The 19,287-nt window shown below is 48.8% G+C and overlaps 1 protein-coding gene across 2 annotated transcripts in view; it reads right to left on the bottom strand.

Annotated features, from left to right (window-relative positions):
- The window catches only part of TENM2 (teneurin transmembrane protein 2), a gene marked incomplete at its 5' end in the record, with an annotated part of 597,332 nt that overhangs the window by 86,561 nt on the left and 491,484 nt on the right, over positions 1-19,287 (bottom strand). For both annotated transcript variants that reach the window (XM_081135053.1, XM_081135054.1), the window contains one exon: positions 12,810-12,956. In XM_081135053.1, coding sequence (XP_080991179.1) covers positions 12,810-12,956 — 147 coding nt within the window. The remainder of the gene's footprint in view (positions 1-12,809; positions 12,957-19,287) is intronic.

Below are 19,287 nucleotides of genomic sequence, written 5' to 3'. Positions count from 1 at the left end.
GAAACATTTATGGCAATCACGTATAATGAGAGCTAACGGTTGGCACTTATGAAAAGCTTCCCAGGTGCCAGGTACCATGCTGAGTGCTTCACATGCATTTCCTTATTAAATCACCACCCGGATTCCGGGCATCATTAGCACCTTTGTTTACAGATGAGAAACGGGACACATACTGAGAGATGAAATAACTCCTAAGACCACACAGCTTCTCGAAGGTGGGGCTGGGTCTTATTCCTTGAAGCCAAATCCCACGTGAAACTGCCATGTAAGGTCCTTTACTATTAAACATTCTTCAACTGTCTGATTGGTCCTGGGGCTCCATATTTTTATAGAACCCCTGCATATACATGCAAAATTAAATTTCATTATTCTGTTCTATTAAAAAAACCAAAAAAACATTCTGCATGGCCAACACACGGAGCCATCGTGCCTGAAACCACGACACACTCAGAGCCTGAGCCAAGCTCTTTTATCTATGGCAGGACCATGCCACACAGGAGAGGAACAGTTTAAATACACATTGAAGGGTGATTTATTCTTTGGGAAACTGGGATGCAGAATGTTTTAGCCGGCCGTCTGCCCCAGCTCCACACTTGACCCAGCTTATACCTCTGACTCAGGTGGGTCACCCCAAGGCCACCCCCTGCCAGCCACCTATGTCCCTCTGTGCTTGCCCAGCCTGCGCCTGTATCTTCACCCAGCCGTCAGCCAGTAGTGTGCCCAAGAGCCCTTTGAGGTGGGTTCTATGATTTCCATTTTGCAGATGAAGAAGCAGAGGCTCAGAGAGGTTAAGGGCCTTGCCTACAATCACACAGCTAGTAAATGACAGAGGAGTGATTCATCCCCAGGCTGTCTAACTCCCAAGCCTACACTTCTGGCTTCTACCCTCAATTCTAATCACAGCCGTAGAAAGGTTCCCTATCAATGTTGGAGGACATTGAGGGAGAAATGCTGAGACTTCAGAAAACAGCTTCATTTTCAGGCTGTTCTCTCTCTCTCTGTGTCTCTCAACTTCTCCCCCCTCTCCTCCCTCTGCTGTCTTTCCTCAGCCCAGACAGAGCCTCTAGGAATAATGATCTCGCTTGATCTGGTTTCCCCTCCTTGGGCATTCCCTGACAGGCCTCTCTGGCGCAGTCTCACCCTTGTTAGCCTCGGGCCATGTTTTTTGTACCTGGGGGATTTCTGTCTTGGCTGCTGCTGTCTCCCCCCTTTTCTGTTACAAAAACCAGTGACAACAGAGAACAGGGGCCTCTGATTTCAGCCACTGATTTCCCCAAATGCCAGCCCTCTGCCCGCAGTTTCTGGCCTCTCGCAGCCCTGGTCTCCTCCTCCCACACCCCCATCAACCTCCATTTCTAAGAGCCTGCTGACAGGTCAGACAGAGCAGGCCGTGGTCAGTGAAGTCTGGCCTGGCAGGCGGTGGCAGCCTGGTGGGGTGCCAGACAGTGACCTACTGGGACCCTCAGAAGGAAAAGGGACTGTCACCACCTCGGAGCAACAAGCCAGAACAGTCACATTCTGCCTGAGGAGAGACCTGTCTCCTGGGGGGAGGAGGGAGGCTGCCCCAGAGCTGAGAGAAGTAGCAGGGGGCCTGGTGCCTCTCCTCCTGCCGCATAAGGAAATACCCAGACTGCCAACTGGGAGATGGGGCCAGGCTCAGCTACGTACCAGCCTCCAGCTGGATTAGGGAAATCAGAAGTACTAATTCCTGAACATGGCCAGTGCCACGCTGCAGGCACTGTGCTTAGCACTCCCTGGAGATTTGCTCATTTCATCTTCACATGTGGGTGGCAGGAGCCAGTATCGTACCACCAGTTATGATCCCAGGATCGGAGATCTGCAACACACTAGCTGTGTGGCCTTGGGCTAGTTACTATACCTCTCTGAGCCTCAGTTACCTCATCAGTAAAATAGAAATAATCACACCAGCTCAATAGGGCTGTTATTAAAGATTAAATAAACCTCTTGCAGAAGCATCTAGCTTATGGTAACCGTCTGTTTACTCTGGCTTTACGGATGGAGAAACCACGTCCTAGAGAGGTCAAGTTACTTGACAAGGTCGGGCAGCTGCTAGTGAGTGGCGGGGACCAGCCTTGGACTTGCTGGTCTTCCCCACTGCTCGGTGCCTTGGCGAGCGAGCCATAGTCTGGGAGTTCTGGGTTCCCTCAGCAGGGGGCCTGGGTGGCCCCTGCCTTTCCTCTGGTCCTGGAGGATGACCCTGGAGCTTGCGCGCCTACTGCCATCGGCCCACAGGAAGCGGACAGACAGGGTGAGCAGAGCTGACAATGGAGACGAAAAGCAGCACAACTGCGTGCCCGCGTCTTACTGAAAAGACAGGATGTATCTGACATTTGGACTTTCTTTGCATTAGTCAAATGATATCAATGGTATATGGTGACTCGGGTGTCACTGTCTGTATAAGAGTATGTTTTTTAAATTTTAAAATGAAATGTATTCGTCCTAAAATAATCTATTGAATTAAAGACAACTGCTTCCTGTTCCAGATACTGCTCATTCCAGTCTTCGTTCATTCAATTCCTCTAATAACGAGCTGGCCAAGACAGAGAGGGACCCCGCTGCGGAGGATCCAGTCTTTTGCGGGGAAATGGACAATTACAAAATAAATGTATAAAAGACTTTGAGAGGGTGATAGCGTTTTGAAAGAAAGTCAAGCAGGCAAAGGGCTGGAGAGGGATGGAGGAGGGAGGGGATTCGCTGCTTTCAATGGGGGAGCCAGGGATGGCGTCTCTGAAGAAGTGATGTTTGGGTAGAAACCTAAAATGAGGAAACAAGTCGCAGAAACATCTGGGGGAAGAGCATTCTGGGCAGAGGGAACAGCAGGTGCGACGGCCCAGAGTAGGGACGTACTGTGTGAGTTACAGGAACAATAAGATGGTGGATGTTGGGCTGAGGGAGAGAGAGGAATAGAGGGAAGAAATAAGACCAGAATGGAAGCAGGACCCACTCATGCAGAGCAAAGGAGCCATTGTTGCAGCCTGGCTGCCGTTCTGTGGGAGGTGAGACGCCCTGGGAAGGTTTGAACAGGGGCGCGACATGATCTGACTTTTAAAAGGATTCTTCGGACTGCTCAGTGTGGAACAGAAGCTGGAGGGCTCACAGTCCAGCCCAGTGAAGCTGGTGGCATGCTCTGGGGGGGGATGGAAACCCATTAAGAAACCACAGCCTTAATGGTTAGGAACAGAAAACGGAGGGCCAGACAAGATGTGTCCACAGATCTCTGCAGCAACATGTGCAGACAAAGGCCTCAGGAAGGACCACTCAGGTGATAGTCTGAAAGGGATGGCATTGGTGTGGCACCTTGGAGGGCCAGGGCTTTGGAGGATGGGCCCCGGGGGGGGCTGGGATCTTCTCCCTGGATCTGCTTCCCTGTGCTGGGTGCTCTATGAGTGAGCATTGCAGAGAGAAGTTTGCTCCGGTCACTGCGGGGTCCCTTTTTGCCATCTGTCTCCTCCATGGACTCCCCTGGCCTTACTTCTGTGGACCCTTAGAACAGCAGCCAGTCATGTGCGTTTCACCCACCACCAGACTGGGGTTCTTTGCAGGCTCTGTCTGAATCTCACTCGTTCACACAAAATAGAGGCTTGACATGTTTTTGCCGAACGATTTGGAGCGGTTCTGTCCAAGAGCATGGCTGGTTTGGGGGGAGGTTCTGCTGTCTTCACCATCACCGACAAGAGGTCTAAGCAAGGCGGGGGCTAGGGTGAGGTGAGGCTCACCTAGGTTGCCACCTTAAAGAAGGCGCTCACTCTCAGGTGGACAGGCACCTCAACTCAGCCTCCTCTAGGTCCCCGGTTGGAGACAGATCTCGGGTAAACAAGTAATGCCAGGCACCCATCCTCCAGAGAGTGGCTGGGTCCCTTTGAGGGCAGGGAGAGAAGTGTATTGCACTTAGGATGCAGGCCTCTAGCCCAGACCTGCCCTCCCTGCCTTGCTCTGCTATTGGAAGAAGTCACTCTCCCTCTCTGGGCTGTGTAGCTGCTGGGGACTCTATCTTTGGGCCTTTCTGTACCCAACATCCTGGACTGCGTGATCCATGAATGGAAGAGGTAGTGTCCCTCAGTGCGTGCGGCCACTGGGCTCCAGAGAATGGGGCGGGCAGGTCAACGCTGACATACCTGGGGGTCGGGAGAGGAAGGGGCTTCCCTGTGAAAAGTCCGGTCTCTGCTGTGAGAGGGGAGGGAGGCAAGCACAGGGCACAGAGCTTTGGGGGCTGCCTTGCGGTTTTCTTTAGATTCACATTCAGCCACCCAGTGCTGGCCCCTCTCCAACCCCCCGGAGCTCTTGGCTGAGTTGCTAAGGAAAGTCAAAGACAAGAGCACGGGCCTTGGGCAGCTGCTCTTGCTGCGCTGTGGAGAATGCCTGGTGATTTCGAGTCCAACTGCTCCTGCTAGCTCCCTGGCATTTCGGTGCATAAGCACTTTGTGGCAAAAACGCATTCCCCAAAACAGGGGGAAAAAGCAACACCAATGCTATTTTTTCAGAATGCTGCAGACTTCGTGTTTCTGCAGGGCAGAGGGTGTTGAGCACTCACTCTAGCCTGCCCTGCTCTGAGCCTGGCTCGACACTCAGGTGCGTGAAGTGGCACACCAGGGGGACTCTTGACCTGGGTTCTGACTCCTGGTGTGGCTGCGTTTCAGCTGTGGGACCTGGGTAAGCCACTGTACCTCCTGGACCTTAGTTTCTGCTTCTATGTAAAGGATCAAAGGGCCCTTAGGGCTCTTGTGGGCAGTTGTCATGGTTTATTTGAGCAATGTGGGGAGAGTCTCAGTACAGGCCTGGCCCCTAGTAGATGCTCCATGCATGCCTTTGACCTCATGTCCTTTGACATCAAGTCAGAGGACACTCCCATCCGGGCCTGTCACTGGAGTTCCTGGAAGATGTTAATGTCTACCCCAGATTTCTTGACCTTGGCATTATTGAAGTTGGGGCTGGATCATTCTTTGTTGTGGGGGCTGCCCTGTCATGTGAGATATTTGGCAGCCTCCTGGGCCTCCACCTGCTAGATGCCAGTAGCACCTCTTCCCAACCTCCCTATGGCGACTCATAAAATATTTCCAGTCATTACCAATGTCCCTTGGACAGCAAAACTGCCCCGGTAGAGAACCACTGATCTGCACCAAGGGGAGGATTGTGGGGGTAACAGAGCTGATCATGGCACCAGGGCCCTTGAACCTCAATTCCAGTGCTGGTCACAGAAACCAAAAGGATTCTTGTTGCAATCCAGGGGGTCTCCCCGGCCAAGGCAAAACACAGCAATGATATAAATATTACCTCTTGGCCACTAGCTGAGCCTGTGTGTTGATCCTTTAATTCCCTAAAACAAGTCCATAGTGATTTAAATTATTAGCATTTTTAATAGATTATGCATTTTAATCATAATTGTATGATGAATATTTGATTTGCTATCTAATCAGGGGAAACATATAATCCCTTAAGAGATACTTCATAACCATTTAAACTACTAATGACTTGATTAGAAAGCACTGAAGGTGCTACATTAGGTAAACTCATAAGCTTTAAACACTTTTTACCCTTTTAAGAACAAATTCCATGGTCAAGTAAATTTACTGGGAAAAGGATTTTAATGGGAAAGTCTAATTGTTGAGGGAACTTTTCCTGAGGCCTCTTTGCAACAATACCCACCGATTCTGAACCGGTCTGAACCTTCTTTAGAAATGGCTCCCAAATGTTGTTAATGTTTTAGGGGAAACAAGAAGTTGGCTTTCAAGTAGAAACGCAGTCTCTCCTACTGGCTAGCAGAAAGGCCCATTTTGAAGGTTACCTTCTTGGGCCTCTGTATCTTTATTTGTGAAATGGAAACCCTCTGATGAGATAGACTCCCAGGACTGACATCTGGTGTGAGGAAACAGACAGCAAAGACAGACAGAGGGACTGAGTTAGGAGCGTGACATGGCCGTGACAGCAGAGAGAGGAGGACTCCTCAGGTGAAGACAGCCTCTTTGAGGAGCAGGAATTTGAGCTGAGGACTGAGAATGACTAGAAGGAGCTGGTCATACAAGAGGCCAAGGTCAGAGCATTTCTGACCTTGGCATAAGCTCAGCATGTGCAGGAGCAGGAGGCGGGCAGAGAGGACCAGCAGAGGTGCCATGGAGAGCAGTGGGGATAGGTGCGAGAGAGGGCACAGGACGTGGCATAGAAGGCCCTCTAGGCCAAGGGCAACCATTTGATCTTGACTTTAACTACATGAGAAACTGTTTGAGGGCACAATATGATTTATAGTTTAAAACCCTCCCTCTGGCTGCCATGGGGAGGAAGAGGGGGCAAGGGTGGTGCGGCAAGAGAGACCCATCAGCTGCCTGTTTCCAGGTGCATACTAAGCTCAGCACAGTGCTTGGTCCCTGTCAGCCCTCAAAAACCTTACTGGTTATAGTTTTTATATGCAAAAAAAGAAAAAAAAAAAAAGAAAAAAGAATTCTATTTTTTTTTAAACCTCAATAGAAAAAAAAGAAAATTGAACTCCAGCCCTTAGTTTCCTAAACAGAAGGTTCTGTAGTCAAATATGGCCAGAAAGTCAAAGATCTTTCAGCAGAAAGATCCAGAACACTTTCAGCACCCCATTGCCATGTGGTCCACCAGGATTTCAAGTGGGGCTCGTTCTGTTTCCCTCTGAAAGGAGGGAGACCAGAGCCTGGCCAGCTGGCACTGGCCTTAAGATCAAGTTCTCTTCTGAAGCCTCAGATATATTGCTTCCCTCTTTGGGAGCTAACTGGGGACTGTGTTTATGGCTCCAGCTACATTTGCCACAGGTCTTTGGACTGCAAGGGGAATCCTCAATCCAACCCAATTAATAGAGCAATGTTGCACTTTTCAGCTGTCCCTCACCCAACCAATCCATCAACATGATTTGCACACATTAATCAAGGCATTTACAATGGGCCCACCAAGCTTTATCTCTCTTTGGATGAAGAGACGAGACTATTTGGACTTAAGAACCATAACTCTTCCAGGGTCCCTGAAGTCCTGAGCTTGGCTCTGCTCAACGCACAGACAAGGTGAGTTATTAATTAACAATTGAGATAAATGCAGGAATAGCATCCCTGTATCATGTCAAACCAATTTGGATGGTTATGGGATGGAGAGGGGAGGGAGGAGGCAGTGGGTGAGGGGAGGGTTTTGTTTGTTCCAAATGCTTTGGACATACTCCAGTGTTATTTCTCCTCATTTAGACCTGGCTGCAGTGACGGGAGCTCAGGCCAGCATACTCATCTCTTAACCCAAGGCGGCCTCCTCTGGAGCAGAACAGGAACCAAGCCTCGCAGATGGAGGTGGGCCGGGAAAGGCTGTTCTGAAGAGCAGCCTGAGTGCAGTCCTTAATTTAGAGAGAGAGATGTAGGAGCTGCCAGTGGACAGATTACTGATCACACAGATCTGGGGTTTGGAGGGCCCTCCAGGGAGCAGCCTGAGTGGAGTCCTTAATTTAGAGAGAGACATGTAGAAACTGCTGGTGGACACATTACTGATCACACAGATCTGGGGTTTGGAGGGCCCTCCAGGGAGACAGGCTGAAGACCCTGGGCTCAACAGTGTGATAGGCTTTCTCTCTTGTCCTGTGGCCGACTCGCTTCTTTACACTCCTATTGAACTAAGGCGTTTCACTCCTGTCACACCTCACACCCAGGATTCTAATAATAACAACAACAACATGTTTATACATCTTACCTTTTCAGATGGATGTGAGCTCTTTGCGGAAACCTGTCATATTTGTCTTAGTATTTCCAAAGGCCTATTTCCAATGTCTAACATTTATTAAACTCTCAACAAATGTTCACTAAACCATGAATGGCTAATGGATGGGTGGGCGGATGGATGGATGAATGGGTGGGTGGATGGGTGGGTGGGTGGATGGGTGGGTGGGTGGATGGGTGGGTGGATGGATGGGTGAAGGGGTGGATGGGTGGATGGATGGATGGATGAGTGGGTGGATGGATGGGTGGATGGGTAGATGGGTGGATGGATGGATGGATGGATGAATAGATGGGTGGGTGGGTGGATAAATGGATGGATGGGTGGATGGATGTGTGGATGGATGGATGGATGGATGGATGGACGGACGGACGGACGGACGGGTGGATGGATGAATGAATGAATGAATGAATGAATGAATGGGTGGATGGATGGATGGATGGATGGATGGATGAATGGATGGGTGGAAGAGTAGATAAATGGATGGATGGGTAGATGGATGGGTGGGTGGATGGGTGGGTGGATGGATGGGTGGGTGGGTAGGTGGATGGGTGGATGGGTGGATAAATGGGTGGATGGGTGAGTGGGTGGATGGATGGATTCACACCTAATGACAGAGAGTTAAAGGCTTTTAAAATTTAGAAACAAGCACCAGTCACCTCTCCAACTAGGAACACAGAGCACCTTCAAAATACACTAAAGTTATTCACTCAGGAAGTAAACATGAAAATATGTTCATGGTTTTTTTAATTACTCCTTTTTTCTTGAAATAAGATTCCCCTCTTCCCACTTCACTCCTTCGTGTTCTGGGAATTCTAGGGGTAGGCATCTGGGGTGTAGGCACTAGGTTATTGGGCTGGGTGAGCCCATCACAAGGAAACCATTGTTTAAGTTTTTCTCAAAACATGGTCAGCAGACCACTTGTGTTAGGATTCTTTGGGGTGCTTGGTCAAAATGCAGATTCCTGGATCCCATATCTGACTTAATAAATCAGAACCCAAAAGGTAAGGGCCTGGAAATCTAAATTTTAAACAAGCTCTCTAGCATGGTTATACAACACCGGAGTGTGACGAGCACTAGTTAGAACCTCAATGGTTACGTACTGTGGGAAAATTACTGGTTGGGCTCCATCTGTGTGGATTCAGCATTTGTTCTACAAAATGACATTAATACAAATAGCATGAAAGCTAGCAGCAGTCAACACGCGTGGGCATCCTACGAGCCAGGCGCCTTGTAGAACGGATTGCATGCATTTTCTCGCTGAGACATCACACCCACCCTCTAAAGGAGGTGGCATCATCAAGTCTATTTTACAGACAGGAAAACTGAGGCTTTGAGGAGTAAAGTGACTCGCAGAAGTGGGATGCAAAGAGTGACTCCTGATCCCAGGCTCTTAACCATATATGATATTACAGGGTTACTGATTCAGAAACCAAGGAAGTGACAGGAGAAGGCAGAAGAGGTCTGATTTCAGTGCTGTGTTGAAGCAGAACAGAGGGGAACGAAGACAGCTCCTGGTACAGCAAGAAGGGACGTGATGGAGGGGGATTTGTGGACAAGCTCAGCGTAGGGAGGGCTTTCTCCTACCCCCTCCACCTCCAGGCCTCCACCCGAAGACTGGAGAGGGCACCTGACAGGATTCGGTGGGAGTGTCAGACACACTCCCAGGCTGGCTTGAAATGACAGGAGTTGGGGCTCCTGACTTTGAGTTCAGGGTGATAAAGGGGCGTAGGGAAGAAATAAGGAGACTGTCTTTCCAGGCCAGACAGTCTAACAACACCTCCCCACCTCCCGGCTCCCGCTTTTAGAGGAAACCTACACCCTCTCTCCTGCCCCTGGCTGTGATGAACTAAATCTCACACCTCGGTCCTGGTGGTGATAATTAAATATTATTCGACTGTCACTTGATGCACATGTTGTGTGTATCCCCAGACTTTAATGAGCTGGTATTTGTCTTCTGTAAGCAAAAATATTTCTTCGAGTCGCTCCCTTTTCAAATTGGGGTGAGCAGTTCACACAAAGATCTCTCGCCATTCAAAAGACAGCCAGCCCGCCCGCCGGCGTCTGTCCGAACCGTTCCTGCGTCTTTTTCAGGGGCGGCGGCAGGTGACACTTGGCCCTTCGCAAGCAGCGCGGCCTCCTGAGTTAAGGCAGCCGTGGCGTGGCTGGGGGTGTCGGGAGACTTTGAAAGCGACTGGAGTAAGGAGGTAGGGAAGTGGCCTAAGTTCTTTTTGTGGCATATTCCAAGGTAGCTTTTCCCAGCGGGGCTTCTCATCTAAGCACCTCAGGCTACAGAAAATATCTGTGAACATTTTCTCAAGTCACCCAAGGAAGGAACGTAGCTAGTGCCATCCTAGGTGCGTAGGGAGAAGGTCATTCATCCCGTAGAACGAGCGTCCCAGGACAGTGGTTCTCAGAAAGAACCTGCATGGGTGTCCCCCGGAAATTTACTAGAAATTCAAATTCTCGGGTCTTACCCCAGATGCACGGACTGAGAGCCTCTGGAGGCAGGGCCTGGCCATCTGTGTCTAATCCAGCCCTCCAGGGGGTTTTGCTGTGAGCTGGAGGTTCAGAGCTACCAGGGGCTGTAAAGCACCAGGGCTTACCTCTCTCCTGGAGGAACCCAGGTCGAAAAAGGCTGTTCAGGGCACATCCGTATCTATATTAGTATTTGTATTGATATCTCTCACTTTAAACAGAGATTTTTTAATTTTTTTTTTTAACATAAAGTGCTCCTAGATCGAAAAATGGTTTGTCTCTCCCAGCTCACTTTGGAAGAGAGCTCTTTTATTTCCCCCATTCATGAGGTTTATAAGAAATGTGTTCATTGCAGCTGCTGGGTGGGATGGGACTGGCCGTGGGGGGTGCTTCATTCACGCTCTGCCTGGTGCCTGCTCTGACCCACCACCAGGTTTAAAAACAGTCAGAGATCCCCTTTCTGAGAACTTCCAAAGCAGGACAGAGCCTGGGGCAGAGCTCCCACCCCCACCCAAAACAAACAAACAAAAAGTGACTTAATTAGTGTGCTGTAGGATTGGATCTGGAGTAGATGAGTAACTTTAATATTTATCAATAAACAGCAAAGTGCTTAGCACACCTCCTAGGGAAGTAATTAGCCATAAAAAGGATACTCTGCACAGAGGAGTCTCCTCCAAAAAAAGAACTCGGTTAATTGTGAATTGCTTATGCCAGGTGAGAGAGAATCCGTGTCTGCAGCTCACCTGACATAAGCAACTCTGAATTAACTGGGAGTTTCTTTTTATAAACACCATGCAGAGCCTTTTTTTTTTTTTCTTGGTGGTTAATTACTTCCTTGGGAGGTTCACTTTAATAGTTCCCACAACAAGGCCATTATTGTCTTTAGCATAATCACTGCCTCATTTGCTTTTGTGGCCTGCCTTTCTGAAGCTCTGCCTCTGCCCGCCAGGAGGGACTCTGGCCTGTGCCCGCTGGGAAGTCTGGAAGCACCTGCCGAACCCCCAACAGCTCTACCTCTACCGCACTGGGAATTCTCTCCTGGTGGGAGCCTGGCTCAGGGTAGGGCTGGTAGAGAGGGATATGGGCTGCGCAAGGCTTCTCAGGGAGCCCGAGGCGCCCTCCCCCATGTGCAGTATTCCAGCCATTCGCTCAGCGTTCAGCTGCTGACACCCGCAACAGGGAAGGGAGCCAGGACAGCAGCTTCTTTCCGGATGAAGAAGGAGCTGATGTGTTAGCAACTGCTGTACTCAGTGAAATCACCAGGGGCCAGAAGCGAAAACAGGGAACTTTCCCAGGAAAAGTAGTGTGATTTTGACTCTCACCGTTAGGAAAAAAAAAAAAGCATTATGTAGTTATGTCTCACCTCATTCAAAAATGCACTTAAGTGCCTTCTATTTTGGCTCTGTTTCAGGAAGGTAAATGAATGAACGGGAGCTCCGGGAGCTCTGTCAGAGCTGTGGGCCTTTTCTGATTGGCGCACTCCTATCTGTGTATGTACGTTTGTTTATTTGCAAGCTATAGACATATACAACTGCAATAATAGATTACAGAAACTGCACAATGTCCAGTGACAGGATGAGGGAATATAAAAATAGGGTGGCTTGAACTTTCAGCCATCCCCCTGGGGGGACAGAGCCTCACTCTGGACACCACTGGGACTGACCCCTCGGGGCTGTGAAGCTGGGACTGACAGCCCCAGAGCGCAGTGATCAGCACACAGCAGGATTATACACACTTTTGTTAAATCAAATAATGCGTGGGTTCTCTTACACCTTGAAAAGATTTTGGTGGGGGTGGACCCCACACCTGTACGAATGTTTGGGGAACACGGCATGGTATTTTTAGGAAATCATATTCTACCAGAGTCCCATTTGCTCCCAGAATCTAAGCACTCCATCAGGAAATAACAGGAAAATTCAGCTGAGGTTAAAACAGGTGTTGGCAAACTTTCCCCGTAAGCAGCGGTGACAGAGAAAAATACCTCAAGCTTTGTGAGCCATGTGGTCTCTGTCCAATGACTCACACCGCCTTCCAGGGTCAGAGTGGCCACGGCCAACACATAACTGAACAGGCGTGGCTATGTCCCAATAAAACTTTATATAGAGGCACTGAAATTTAATTTCTGCAGTCTTCAATGCCATGAAATTTTACTCTTCTTTAGATTCCTCCCTCTAGCCATTAAAAATATAAAAACCATAAAAAAACCATAAAAAAATAGAAAAACCCCGGTTTCCTCATCTGCACAATAACATCCCCAAGGGCCGTACAGAGGACTGCATTGCTCATGACAGCTCAGTGTTGGCAGCAGCAGCAGGGATGTGTTTGTAACTCCCAGCCCCGGAGGGTCCGGCAGGAAGGGTCACCCGAAGGCAGAGCCAGGGCCCAGCCACTTGAGAATCCAAAGCTGCATCCGACCCCAGTTCCTCGAGCCCACGTCTCCAGGAGCCCGCGCCGGCCCCGGGAAGCTGCGCCTGCTTCCGAGGCAATGTTAGGACAGCATTTGCCGACAGCATGGGAGAGACCTTTCAGGAAAACCGGCTCCTGACGGCCAGATAGAGGCGAAGCTCTGTCCTTGAGGGGCTGGGGATTAGACGGCGCTCGCTCACCTCCTTCATTATCCATGTTATCTGCGCAGGAGGTTTCCATGGCAACGCTGCAGCCGGGCCCTCTCCAGCCGGGCTGGCAGACACACTGCCAGCTGTTCTGACCCAGTGTGCATCTCCCATTGCCGTTGCACAGATCCGGGCAGCCATCTGGTTGGAGAAACGGAGAAGATGAGGAAGGGGGACGTGAGGCTGCACGGGGGCAGCGGGGAGCCATGCAAAGGGGGAGCCAGGTCGCAGGCAGCCGCCGGGCCAGCCTCAGAGTGGGGCTGTGCCTGCCTTGGAGGGTTGGGGAAGCAGGCAATGCATGCAGTTGCAAGACCAAGTGGGGTCCCAGATGCAGGGGATCCCCCATGACACTGACCTGTGTGTAGGGGTCTGAGGCAACCTTCCCCAAGTGGGGAACATTCCGGAAAACTGAAACTAGCTCTGAGTTTACAATAGGACTAGCTAGGCTGTTATTTCCAGCCGCTGGCTCAGGATTGATGCTACCTCAAAAAAATATGTATTTTCTTTCTTTCTCTTTTTAGAAGTGTCTTTTGCAGAAGAGAGAAAATTCCCTGTCAACCCAGGATGGAGCCAAAGAGCCTTCCATCTTTCAGAATTTTAAAGATAAATTTATATATGATTATCTCGGGTTTCTGATAGGCAGGAACTGGATGGCTCTGCTGGGCTCTTTTCACATTTTTGTAATATTTAGTTTTAAGGGGCACTTTAAAATGTTGGCTGCTTATCACTCAACCTATTTATGACATCATTTAAAAATACTGCAGGATCTGAAGGCTGTGGAAGGAGTAGGCGCTGAGGGCCATGAATTGGGAAAAGAGAGGAATGTACGTGTGTCTGGGGGAAGGCAATAGAGTTCAAGTAATTCTTTGTGGGTGTTTTTCTTTTTGGGGGGGATATGTGTGAAGTCAACAGTCTATCTAATTCCCTAATTGCTCCAGCACCCAGAGCAAGGGCAGCTACCTGTCTCCTGACCTGAGGCTCCTCACACAGACCCTAATGAGGACAGAAGGCGACGGGTTGGGGGCGCTGTGGGGAGAAGGGAGGTCTCCCCAGCAGAGCCTCCTAGCCCTTTATAAGATGTAGAGAGACGCACAGAATTGGGAGGATGTGGCCACATTCGCAAAACCCACTTGCTGGCGAGAATTCCTAGATATATGTATTTTTGTTTTTGTTTTAAAATTTTTCTTTCTTTTAGCAGCTTTACTGAGGCATAATTTCCACACCATAAAATTTACCTTCTTTAAGTGTACAACACAGTGACTTTGGATAGTCATGCAATCTAGGTACGTTTTCCTATTTCGTTTATATATCCCAAATGACCATTAATTTCACTGTCCCCAGAAAGTAACTTTCCTGCATCTCTCTCCCTGTCTCTCTAATTCCATCTCTCTGCTGCCATCTCTATCTCCATCTTTTTAAACCATACAAAGCACAGGGTGGATTGGGGCCATGGCAGAGGGCCAAAGAGCTTTGAAGTGATGGAGGTAATTGATTTGAAACCTTTCTGGCCCAAATCTTTTGAATCGGAAGCATTCCAGAGCCTTCCCCTGGCATTTTTTCTCCCTCCTCTTGAGTACCCAATGTGAGAATGCAATAAACTGAAAGATGGCATGTGGCAGTGTTGGGAACGGAGAGGACTCCTTCTAAGAAGAAAGGTCCGTAGGGTCTGAAACTGGGTTGAAATTTACTTCTTTCTAAGTGTCATTCCCCAATGCTGCTTCTCTCCCATGTAGCCTCGGTGAGGACCTGAGGGAGCAGGGGAAGCGACAGAGGAGACGCTCAGGGTGGGGAAGTCTCTATAAGGAAGCTGCGCTGTCTTGAGAAGAGAAACAAGGTCCCAGGGAATCTCTTTTGCTACACAGCATGCAGTGAATCCAGGATGCAAACGAAGTCCAGTGTTTGTACAACCCTCGCAGAGCCCAGATCCACACATCCATTTCCTTCCTTGCCAAGGAGATGACTGTGGCCCTGCCTGGAACACCAGTGACACACTCCCTGTTCATACTGTGACAGCCCCGGGAGGGGAAGCCAAACCTGCTTTCAGAGAAATGACACAGATACTTCTGCAGGAGCAAAAAGGAACTCCGTAGGAAAAGCCCAAGCGACATTTCATAGGTTCTCAAGGGAAAGAGAGTATCTCTGACCTCCAGTCACCTCCAGCTTTATAATTTCTATCAGCCAAGTTTTGGGGAACAGATCTCCGAAAACACGCTAAATGACAGACCTACCTACGTTTGCTCAGCATGCCATCTATTTTATGTGCTTTGTTATTTAGCTACTTTGAGGTCTGTTTGACTAAAATCATGCCCAAAGTCTCAAGAGAAGCCTTATTGTGTAGGAAACCCACGTCCACTCCATACAATTTAAATTTATAAAGAACATTAGCATGCCAGTCAAAGATACGCACTCAAAATATGTACGCTCCCAGACTGAATGAGGTTTTTTTCCCCTTTTCTCTTTCTCTCTTGATTTTTTTTTTTTTCCTTCCCAACCAACTGAAGTGAGATAAACAGACCACAGTAGCGGGTTTTCTCCACATCATATGAAGGAGATGAAAACACGAACAGTGGGAAGCTGGCAAATCTCTGAGAAGTTTCAGGGCAGCTGGGAATTAATGGACAGGACTTTGCTTTTAGCTTGAAGAGGAAGAAAGCAGCCTTGGTAGGTGCGTGGCGTTGCTAGGCAACCCCAAGCTACCCCCAGCACAAGTTCATTCTGCTGGTGGCCTTCCGAGGATGCGGCAATGCATTGTGTCTTTAAAGTGCACAGCCAGCTCCTGCTTAAGGCAAAACAAATGTAGGGAGCAATTAGTCTGGAGGGCAAATGGGTATCGGGTGGCGGCTTTTCTCTGGAGAGGATCCTATCAGTGGAGTGGGACTGGGCTTATGCACTCCTACTTGGGGTCCAGGAGGGCTCCTGTAGGAGACTTCTGGATTTCAGGCTGGCACTGCTGACTTCCTTGAGTGCCTGTCTCCAAAACCACGATGCAGAATGCCTTAGGGCACAGGTGTTTGGTTCTTTGTGCAGCTAAGAGAGCTGGCGGTCTGGAGACTTTATCTATCATGATGAGCCTAGACCAATAATTCTCAACTGAGGCAACTTTGTGCTCCATCCTTCCCTCCAGAGGGCATCTGGCAATGTCTGGAGACAGTTTTGATGATCACAGTTGAGAAAGGATGCTACTGCTCAACTTCCTATGTTGCACAGGTGAGTTTCCATCACAAAGACTGACCCAGCCCCAGATGTCAGTAGTGCTGAGGTTGAGAAGCCCTGCCTTAGACCTAAAGCTCCATGAAGCCTGAGACTTCCTTGTTTGTTGTTGGATCCCAGGGCTTGGCCTCATGTCAAGCACATAGTAGGTGCTTGAATGAGTGGAAAGCAATCAGTAGTGCTAGGTTATTTCAGCCTGGCCCTTATCTATAGACTTTCCTGAGAGTCCTGTGAAGATAGCGTGGCCTCCTCCTCAAAGTCAAAGCCCACCTCCCAGGGAGAACTTTCAAGGGCATCAGTGAAATCTTGGGCTGGTCTGTCACACTTCCAATGCCTTTGGCAGAGTGGAAATGGAACAGTTTCCAAGACTTTCCTACACACAAAATTCCAACAACTAGGAATGAAAACCCATTGGCGCAGTTACCAGGTAGGCAGGCTTTTTGCCTTAACAAAAATTAGAGTTGCTGTAGATACTTGGGGTGAAAAATAAACAAATCCAAACACCCCCTTATATTTAGATGGCTCCTGAATTTCCAACTCCAGACCTTGACTCCAACTTGCATCTCAACATCTCCATCTGTTCACTCACAAGCGTTTCAAACTCAACAGAATTCAGCCTCTTTGTCTTCTTTCCCCCCAAACTCTGATCCCTTGATCAATGAATAACGCCTCCATGTACCCCACTGTGCAAGACTGAAACCTTGGAGTCATTCTCAATTCCTATCCCCCCTCCCACCAGCTCTCTCATCTCATGTGTCTAGTCAACAACCAAGTCCTGCCTAATATTCCTCTTAGCTATATAATAAGTCCTACTTGTCCTTCCTCCTAAATGTTTCTGGAACATTCCTCCCCCCCTTGCCATGCTACTACATTAACACAAGCCATGCTCATCACTGCTCGGGACTCTTGTCAAACCTCCTACCCGGTCTCCCCGCCTCCAGTCTTGCACCATGATCCATTTATCTCTATTCTCAACACTGCTGAAAACATTCTACAGCTTTCCACTGACCCCAAGGTGAAGTCTGAAGTCCTTCACCTGCCTTACAGACCTTACATGACCTGATTCTCACCACGTCAGCCTATCTTAATATCCTTTTGGGCTCTGGTCTGGTGGACACCGTTGGGTCTTTCCTCACCTGCCTAACTTCAATCCATCCTCCCGATTGCCAGTCATCGCCAGGAAGCCTTCCCAAATCCGGGCTAGCTCCGCCTGTCAGCGCGCCTTTACCATGCCCGATGTTACCCTTCTACCACACCGTGTCACAATGGTCTGCCCCCTCGACGCTCGCTAGCCCAGGTAGCGGCCCTTCCTTTAAGACATGTTAACTATCATCTGCTGGAAAATTGTTGTAATAAATGTTCACATCTTCATTAACTACAATTTGAACGGTGCCCCTAGAACTGTGCACAGCTGCCCCGGGCACTCCTGCTGTGGAGTAACCCTGTCAGGGCAGGGACCGTGTCTGTCTTGCTTACTCTAGGATTCCCAGTACTCAACTCCCAGTCGGGGGAGTGGGCGGATGAATGAATGGATGACTTCTGACTGAAATCAGCATCTCCAATGCTTTTGGCAGAGTGGAAATAGAATAGTTTCCAAGACTTTTCTACACATAAAATTTCAAACACTTAAAACCCCAAACAACACCCCCCACCCCCCAAACTCCATTGACATTGTTACAGGTAGGCAGGCTTTTTGCCCTAACAAAAATTAGGCATGAGCAAAATCACGTCTGCAGCACAGTAAAAGGGGAGCATAAATGCACTTGAAGAAAGCTATAATTACCATAAAAGACTTTCTAAAAGAGCATCCAGCAATGTGCAGCAATTTGGAGGTAGGAATGAGTGGCTAATGCTGTATGAGAATACGGAAAGAGAAGCAGCGTTTTAACATTAAACATCAAGTACACCTTAGAAAAGCAGAGAGGCCAACACCTTACCCAGATGGGAATGCGAGTGAAAACACGAAACAGGCCGCATGTAAATGAAGACAGACGACAAGGAGAGTTAGAGGAGCGAGCTGCTCCTGCTCTTTTCCAGAGACCACGAGGAGACCTACTGCGTCCTGGATTCAACCCCGTGGAAAGTCTCTTCTGGGTCAAGAGAAAACCTAAACCTTGTGTGGAGTCAGAGAGCTATGGGATTCAAACCTAGATCTGCTTCTTGCTGTGTGACCTTGAGTTGGACTCACCTCCCACCCCTGTTAGTAAAATTATACATCGTGCTAATTAATCTTATGTATTGTCCCTCTCAACAGAATACAACCTGCTCTAAGGCTGGGATTTTTACGTCTTTTGTTCATTGGGACATCCTCAGTGTCTAGAAAAATAGTTGTCACATAACAGATAGTAAACGTTTGTTGAATGATTAACTTAGCAGCGATGACGATAAACTTCATCAGATGCCAGAAGGATTAAATGAAATGACAAAGGCAAAGATTTAGCCCAGAGCTCAGAACACTGGAAATACTCAATATTGCAAATATTATAATTAATGGTAGGCCTTTTCTTCCATGAATAGTTTGAAATGCAGGCCATCTCTTGTTGCCTCACCTCCAGATCCTGAAAAGAACAAAAGAGCCTATCCTATTTTAAGAGTAGAAGCGGGAGATTGCCTGGGTGTCCTCATTGTGTGATTGCATCACACCCTGGAAAACCCTCAGTCCCCTACGGCCACCCAGAGAATCCAGCTGAGTGAAGACAAACCCCATTGTTAAGAGCAATTCTGAGGGTTGAAGGTAGAACTCAAGGTAGAATAAATGGGGGCCTTTTCTCTCCGGCCGAACTGTACTGTTGCGTGTTAACTTAATTAGGGAACTCCCTCTCACCCAACTGTTTTAAATATCACTGTTTTCCGAGAGCTGTGCATTATTGGGATTAAGGAGCAGCCACACACTGGAAATATGTAACAGAGTCCACCACTGCATTCCAGTGCTCTTTAGAGTTACAAACAGCTGAGATGTTGGGGACCAGGGATCACCAGGGGTTCGGTGGCCATTTATACGAAGCAGCAGCGGCAAATGCTCAGAAAATTAATCTGGTGCTTCAAGACACTGGGGAAAACTCTAATTTTAGAAGTCTGGCTGCCAAGGAAGCATTCTGGTCTCAGGAAGACGGCAGGGCTGTCCCTCTTGCTCACCCGAGTGGGCCTCTGTTCCCAGGCACAAATTGGCACGGACACGCAGCCGTGAACCTGAGCTTGAGCAGTTGCCCCAGCTTTGGTGGAAAGGACACGAAAGATCCAGAGGCAGATGTTTCTGTTTGTT

This window comes from Miniopterus schreibersii (genome assembly GCF_964146895.1).
Source record: "Miniopterus schreibersii genome assembly, chromosome: 4".
NCBI lineage: Eukaryota > Metazoa > Chordata > Mammalia > Chiroptera > Miniopteridae > Miniopterus > Miniopterus schreibersii.
This window is presented reverse-complemented; position numbering and strand designations above follow the sequence as displayed.